We start from the raw sequence: 8,639 nt of genomic DNA on the forward strand, positions 1-8,639 counted from the left end.
AAAATATGTTAGTTGCTGCGATTCAATACAAAATAAACAATGACTTCTTAAAGGTGACTAAAACATCAATTTTTAAATGATTTTTAAAAAATGTAAATACGCTTTCAAATACACCAAAAACCATTTTGAGATATACAGAACAGTCCTAAATATCAGCCGAAAATATAAAAAAAAAAGATTTTCCTTGAAACAAATATTACAAAAATGCTCTAACTGTACCCCGTCTAAAGGCGGGATTGGGTATTGGAGGGTTAATAAATTCTCCAGTTTTGCTTTAATAACGCCTGATTACAAGCTGTGATTGCATATTATTAAATTGTTGTTCAATATAATGACGAATGAAATATTGTCGTTGCGACGTTAGTTTAATGAGTAATTGTTCCTTGGGTTTATGAATTACCAAGAAATTTGTGGAAGAATACCTGAAGAACTTCTGGTAAAATTTCCGGGGAATTCTAGGAAGAATGCATGAGAAAATTCTGATAGAATTACCGGGAAACTCTTGGAAGAATTTCCGGGAAACTCCTGGAAGAACTCCCGAATTTCCTTCCTGAACTTCTGCAAGAATTTTTGGGAACTCTTTAAGGAACTAATGGAGAAATTCCCGAACTGCTGGAGGAATACCCAGCAAACTCCTGCAGGAGTTCCCGGGATACTATTAAAGAAATTCCCGAAGAACGTCTGGAGGAATTCTCGGGGAAGTTCTATTGAAATTTCCAGCGAACTCCTGGAGGAGTTTCTGGGGAACTCATGGAAGAATTCCCGGGAACTCTTGCAGGATTTCTCGGAGATCTTTTGCAGGAATTCCCGTGGAACTCCTGAAAAAAAAAACTCTTGGAGGAGTACCTGGAAAATTTCTGGAGAAACTCCAGGGGAACTTCTAGAGGAATTCCCGAGGAACTCATGGAGGAATTTCCTTGGAACTCCTGGAAAAATTCCTTAAGAACTCCTGGAGGAATTCCGGGGAAGTGCTTGAAATTTTTTTGAAAAAGCCAAAGAACTCTGAAGGAATTCCCAGGGAACTCCCGAGGAACTCCAGGAAGGAATTTCCGAAAAACTCATGGAAGAACTACAATTTCCCGGGAAACTCCTCTTGGAATTTCCGAGGAACTCCTGCAGGAAATCCCGATGAACTATTGGAGAAATTCTTGGGTAACTTTTGAAGGAATTTCCGAGGATCTCCTAAAGCGACTCTCAAGTAACAAGAAACATGCATTCCAGACAAACTTCTGGAGGAACTCCGGAGAAATTTTTGGAAGAATTCCCGTGGAACTCCTGAAGAAATTTCTGAAGAACTCGTCGAGGAGCTCTCGGACAATTTCTAGAGAAATTCCTGGGGAAACCCTGGAGGAATTTCGGGAAACTCCTGCAGGAATTTCCGAGGAACGTCTGGAAAACATCCCGGTAAACTTTTGGGCAGGAATTCCTGGGGAATTTCTGAAGGAATTCTCAGGGAATTCCTCAGGAACTCAAGAAATGAATTTCCGGGAAACCCCTGGAGGATTTCCCAGAGAACTCTTGCAGAAATTCCCGAAGAATTACTGGAGAAATTCCCGTGGAGCTGCTGAAGGAATTCCCGGAGAACACCTGGAAGAATTCTCGGGTAACTCGTGGAGAAATTATTCAAGAACTCATGGCGAAATTCCCAGGGAACTGCTGGAGGAATTCCCTTGCAAGCACTACAGTATGCGGCAGGAAAAAATGCGAAAGTGTTTTTCAACTTCAAACCTCATTTTCGTCCATTTGACATTAACCAATCTATGTTTCAACGTTCCATGATCTATAATAGGCTAGTTTTCTGAAAAGTTAATTAAAAAATTTCCCATTTCGGTCACTAACCTTTACAGGGCGGCGCCTGAAGATGAAGACAACCAGAATTTTCAAACCGCAGAAAATCGCACAGGTCGCTAAATTTCGCATCTGATAAAACCAAATTTTTGATTTTCTCTACAATATCATCAAATATATGTACTTATTTCATCTGCTATGTGAAACTACATGGCTCTGGATCAGTGTGGTCTGGTTGTTCATAGAATTTGAGCTAGTTTTGTTACTGTTATAGTCATTTTGTTTAATGACCATTGGGCGCGCAGTTTATTGATATCCGCTAATTAGGCCTACATTATCACATGTTAAACATCAAATGTGTTCATTTTTATTTTTCAGTGCTAGAATATAGACATTGACTGACACACTGTCATGAAAAAATAGTAATATATATCCCATATTTAGCGTGTAATAGTGCCTTGAACTTTTCGCATTTTTTCCTGCCGCACCCTGTAGAGGAATTTCCTATAAACTTCTGGAGGAATCCGGGCGAATTTCAAGAGGGAACTGCGGAGGAATTCCCAGAGGGAACTGCAAGAATCCCGGAGCAACTCTTGTAGGCTTTTCAGAAGGATGACCTAGAAGAATTCTTGAGAGTAATTTCTGGTAATAGAGCACCAGAAAAAGCTCTTGGAGGAATTCCAGGAGCGGTTAGAGGAATTCCCGGAAGAAACTCACAAACACATCCTTAGAAGGAACTTTTGGAAGAATAAAGTGTAGGGATCATGAGGAATAATAATATAAATAAAGAACGAATGTAGAATCATTTGATCGTAATTAAGAAACTAGCAGGTTTATGAAATCATAGTTGTGAATTATGAATTCTTGTTGCTCTAATATCAAGATATACCGATGAATTCATTGTTTTTATTCATGAATAAAATTTATCGCGACTTGTAACATTATCCGTGTGCTCCCATGATAAAGCGTGCATCAGATGCTTTGATTGCCTGTGATCCCATGCTACAAGCATGGGACGAGGGTGTCGGCTAGAGCAAAGGCAATCTTGGATTGTTCGTATCCTGTATCAATTGTCACTAGAAGTGATTTTTTCCATCCTTGCTCATGATTTAGAAGAATTAATGGAATTCCGGTGTAATATCACAAAATCCAAATCATACACAGGCACGGAATGGAATTCCGCTGGTGTTACGACGACTTGCGGTTCTAGGTCGCACACCGGGCTCGCCTGCTTTGGCTGCTGCTATTGCTGCTGCTGCTGCTGAGGAAGAACAGACTGTTGCCTTTGCTCAAATTCTTGTAGGAATTACTTCGGGGAGGGGCTACACTCGGAATTGACTCGGAATGAAAATCCGGCAAAAAACCAGATTTATAAAACGAATTCACAGCTTGTATTCAACACGTGTTTTCTCTACTACTTCGCGTTACAGAATGACGTTTTTTCTTCTTCTAGCAACCGACTAGCCTCCCTAACATGTGATTGCTTGGATCGAATTCAAATTTGAATCGGTGTTTCCAACAGCTGGCGTCTGTGAAAATGGTGAAAATGCGGTATCAACCGAACAGGAAGTCCAAACATTTGACAAAGTTCCCCGGACGTTAATTTGGTTGCTGCGATGTAAATCCAACCGGTTGGTTGATATTCCAACCGAGGTTCCGAATTCTAGTTGAAATATTCGATTCCAGCTAACGAAGAACAGTATATTTTGAACAGATCACTAAAACACAGGAAGGAACATTTCGCAAACATGTTTACATTTGAATATTACTTTCCAAGCAATATCACTTAACTGCCAGTATAAACGTTTATGTTATTCACGAATTTCACATGTTATTCAAGCGTAGTCTGAGCATAGTATAAGGCGAGTTTAAGTTGGAGTAGGAGAGTACTCAACCTTTGTAGGATTTTGGGGTCAATATGGCACAGAGAGGCTCGCTGAACGTGCACTACGCCATCGTGGTGCGCCTAGCATAACATTTCAGGAGAGTTAAAGTAACTCCCTTGAGTATAAGCGCATAAGCCAACCAATGCATCTTTCTACAAGTATAATTAGTGATGATTTGATACACTGTGAAGTAATTTCATTCTCACACAGCCTCAAGCAAATGTTTTCGATCTTTGTGATTTTAAAATTTGTGATTTTAAAAGTGATTTTAATGAGTGTTAAGGGTTTAACAAAAACTCGAGGAGGATCGTAGCAGGTGTTGACGATGATGATCGGGTTGCTCGTAGCATATTTTTGAGCTCCCGTTCCGGCTGATTGTTTAGCTAGGGCTTTGCCACCCAGACTGTATCCACTAGTGAATATATGACATCGATGCAACAAGATGTTTGTGAATGGTTTCTTGGGAGAGTAGTGAAAGAAACTCAAAACCACAAGTAAATATACGAGCTGGTTGACCATTCATTTGAGACATTAAATCGGTAGAATGGATAGGCCAACATGCTATTGACGACTACCTTCTTTTGGATTCATTCTGTTAATCGAGTGCTGGAATTTACTGTTGTTAATGATAGTCGAAATACTTTTGATTTTGACGTTTGGCTTTTTGGAACAGGTGGCTATGATTTCGGGATTACTACAAAGAAAAAAGTTAATCGCATTCACCAAAACACAATTTTTATTAGTTTACTGAAATTAGGATTTTCTTAGATTCAACTGAATAAACGTGTTCTCTATTCCTAACTTATCAATTTTCTTTAAAAGCTATATAGAAATACTATATATTGCTGAAGAAACTTCAATAGTTCAATGTGCAGCTGATTCGGATCTACCATAGTTTGAGACTGACTGTAAACAGATATTTATGATAAAAACTACTAAAAGATATATCAATAGTCGTAAGTACAAAGAATAATAGAAAAATCAAGTTCATAGTTAAACGAGTCCCGTTTAGAAATATAAAATAGTGAGTATGATACATAAAACAAACCAATTCTGTGCGTATCTATTTACTGACTAAGGCGTTTGTTCAATCAGGTTTGGATTGAATCCCAGTTGCAACACATTACAACTGAGCTAATATCGGTTCTACATCCGAAAAATCTTCAATCTGTTCCTCTTCGCTGGTTGAAGTTTCATCTCTTGGTGATAGAACATTGCCCAACGATACGTTACTGCCTGTTTCTGCAGATTCTAGTGGGTTCGTCAATATTGGAAAGTAGTCCAGATTATCACGCTCGGTCTTGTCACAATCACTACTGTGTTCTGCGTTGACACTGTCGCCACCGTTTGAAGTGTCGTCACTGCTGCTGCCTTGTTCATGTTCCGAACGACTATTCGATCGTGATTGGATGCGAAAGTTTTGCATCGGAATTGTGAACTTGTAGGGGTCCGAATCTGTAACGTTCCGTTGTTGGTTTCCATTAGGGTTTCTGTCTTGAGTTACGCTTAGTGGTTTCATTGCGTCGCTGTAACGATTTTCTGACTGTGAGAAGTGTAGTTGCTGTTGTAGAGATTGAAAGGACGGCAGCCGTTTTGACGACTGCGGTGAAAGATTGTCGGAAAGTGTCATATAACTAGCTGTACGTGAACTTTCTCCTGTTTCGGGTGTAGCATTATCAACTGGATGAAACGAAAATTCGAACGGTTCACTAATCATTCCGTTCGAACGTTGTTGAAGTTGTACCTGAACCTGAAAAGCAAGCATTAGTCTGGTTCTACCTTGCATCAAATCAACGGCCTACTTGCCTGTACCGGTGCCGTTATGAACAAATCATAGTACGCGGGTGTTAGAAATACTATGGCAACCTGTTTGTGCACATCTTGTATCGAAAATGTTCCAAACGCCTGCCACAATGTATAGGGCGGTATGTCCTTGAAAAACCGTATAGCGATGTCGTTTTTGTCGACTTTTTCGCAAAGAAGGATAATCTTCTTGCCACCGTTAGCTGGTGCCACAGAGTCACTCAAGTGGCATATTTTTAGTTCTGGGTTTGATTTTTTGTCATATATCACGTTGGATATTGCCGGCGGTAGAAGGTAGTTGAATTGATCCGGCTTAGTTTCCAGGAATGCTTGAAAACATAAGCTCAGTGAATTTAGGTTGATGGCAGCAGGATCTTCGGGAAACGCTGAAAGCAGATTGAATGAGAAGTTTGTAGCTCCATGAAGGATTTTCAGTTTGCTATATTCAAAAACATCCTTGGACCAAACCGTGGACCAAACACACAGCTGCACATACCTATGTAAGGATTCGAATAGTTTAGGAACCTTTTCTGCAGTTCTTCGCGAGTTTGTAGCTTCCGAACGCATTGGATGCCGGTGTTGCTCAGGCAGAACCGCATGCCAGTCTCCGGCCCAATGTAGGCCACGCATACTCCATCCTTGTAGTCCCCTCCATGTCCAACCAGTTTGTGTGGGTGGTGCGTGGGAGGTGTGTCAACTGTGACGCAGTGCACCACAATCTTGGCACGCCCCTGAAAACCGACGATTTCAACGGTGGGATAGCTTCGATGGTTTTCGGAAGATGACACTCCCAAGATCGGGCTGAAACTGCCTTTCCGATTTTCACAAGCATAGCGAAAACGAATGGACCGCGCTTGGGGTTGCTCGATGATGACAATTTGTGGTACGTCTGTGGAAATACATTTTGTTGAATTAATAATTATTATGTTTCATTCAAGATTTGTTCGAAATCGGCTGAGAAAACCAATTCAATGAGTAGTAGAAGGAATCGTACAGGAGTCGTCAATAAACTTTCGAGTAACCCTATTTCTTCACCACCGCAGAAAAAGCGTAGAAGGCGTTGCTCCGTGCAGACGTGTTTTGAACTGCTTGTCACATTAGTTTCGCGTTCGCCAACTTTTTTGCCTTTCTCGTACACCAAAGTTCACTCAAAAAACGATTTTTCGATAGAACGCTCAGAAAATCGAGTCACACATACCAAGCGATTCAGTTCGACGAATCCACTTATCCGCGAGCGGTAATGCTAGCGGCGGGCATATCCAATCGGTTCGGATTTTGACGTTTCTTGGGGGAAAGTCAAAACAGTGTCATTCCCCTCCTCACCCCTTCACCCACCGTTCGGTGGCGCCAACCGATTGCGATCCCCAAGAAACGTCAAAATTCGAATCGGTTATTTGTGCCCGCCGCCGCCATTACCGTTCGCGGATAAGTGGATAGAGATGATGTCTGTATGTGTATGTATGTATATGTCTATGCGCAAAAAAGTTCACTCACTTTTGAGGCACTTCCCATTGGCTGATTTTTCGGATTATAGCTCGAATCGAACCGGAATTTTACCGCAATGCTATTGAAAATGGTACGGATTGGTCAAGGCGTTCCGGAGTTCTGGCCATTTTAGTGATTCAGAGCAGCACCGGTAAACTGGTCACAGGGGGTGGCGAAAATGTTTGGGATAGGCAACTCTTTTTTTTCTCTCACAAAAAAGTTCAACATGCTGTAACTTCTCATAGAGTGTGTCAAAAATTCTCAAATTTTGACTGTTTGACAATTTTTTTGTCAAAAAGAGACAATTTTAAGACATTCAAATTCGAACCTTTTATCAAATGAAGTAAGCAAGTTTGCGAGATTTTATAGAGATTTAATCAACTTACAAACATAAATGTTTTCTGTCCAGGGCTCACAAGCAGTCTTGTAAACATTCGACACTTTTCACTACCTTCGTTTTGTTGCCGCGGTCAACTGTCAGCCTGCTTCGCTACACTCGTGTGCTACCGTTACCTCTTACACACGAAACGAGCGGAACAACAAAGATCAATAAACATAAAAACGAATCGAATCAATGTCGTTTGACATGATGACATTTGCCTAATTCTAGCTTTCCACATAGATATCAGTTGAATGTCAATGTTAGTTTATACTTGCTTGTTAAATCGAATACGATACACACATATGGCCAGAACATACCAAACACTTTAACTCTGTATCATTTAAAATTTTCGATGACTACCCCAACTAACATTTTCAGCGCTATAAGGTTCAGTCATTTGCTTTTTGCTGTATAACAGGTGAATTGAAGTAGTGAACGCTGAAAAAAAGCAAGCTAGTCAGAATAAGCCTTAAGCTAATACACGGCTGCAAAGCAAGCATCATACAACTACCCAGCTCGGTTTTCTGAAGCCAATCACTTGTTGCTAGAGCTGCCTTTACTGCAATCTTTTCCAACTACGGGAGATTTTTTTCAACTAATCGAATAGGAGTAATGCTGAAAAATGTACAAACCAGCAGCGCTCTGAAGTTTGTTAAGCGATATTATTACAGCTACAAGCTGTAATAAAGAAACGGTTGGTATAGCAACACGGCTTGTCGGATGGAAACAGTATTGTCAAAACCAACTTTTAGCGGAATATGTATCTGCCACACAAATACTTTACAGCTATCTATATCAATGTTGTGAACTCATTTAGGTTGCTTTTATTGCACTCTAAACCAACTCCGAAAGAGTTGTTGGAAGATGTGCAAATCGAATAAGAGTCCCAACCGTTGTCCCAAGCAATAAAACAGATGCTTTTATACAGCAGTGTTGTAATGTTGCTGAATGTACAAAGCAGCAACACTTCGTAGCTTTTTAAGGAACGTTATTTCAGCTGGAAGCTGTGATAAAGAATCTGTTGGCACAACTACACAGTTTGCTCAATGTAAACATTATTGCGTTTGACATTTACATTCACAATAAAGTTTAGTTGGGGTTTTTTTTACAGTAGCGCTTATATTATTCATTTGAAATCAAATTAATAAAGGGGAAATTGATTGCGCCACGCGTTAAGTAAATGCTCTTTCATGTAATCGTTAAAAAATCTTTAAAGCTTTAAATTTTGTCTTGCACCGGAAAACCCATTTTTTGTATTAACAGCTGGTTGGTGTTTATAATCGTGCAAGGTAGAC

The 8,639-nt window shown here is 40.2% G+C and overlaps 1 protein-coding gene across 1 annotated transcript; it reads right to left on the bottom strand.

Annotated features, from left to right (window-relative positions):
- Positions 1-4,554: 4,554 nt before the first annotated feature.
- LOC109411765 (embryonic polarity protein dorsal-like) lies at positions 4,555-6,379 on the bottom strand (the record flags this gene model as incomplete). Its single annotated transcript, XM_029863924.2, has 3 exons — positions 4,555-5,424; positions 5,481-5,863; positions 5,974-6,379. Coding segments are annotated over 3 exons (1,416 nt in total), but the record flags the coding sequence as incomplete, so codon positions are not given.
- Between the last annotated feature and the right edge of the window lie 2,260 nt (positions 6,380-8,639).

The sequence above is a fragment of the Aedes albopictus genome, chromosome 2, assembly GCF_035046485.1.
Source record: "Aedes albopictus strain Foshan chromosome 2, AalbF5, whole genome shotgun sequence".
NCBI classification, from domain to species: domain Eukaryota; kingdom Metazoa; phylum Arthropoda; class Insecta; order Diptera; family Culicidae; genus Aedes; species Aedes albopictus.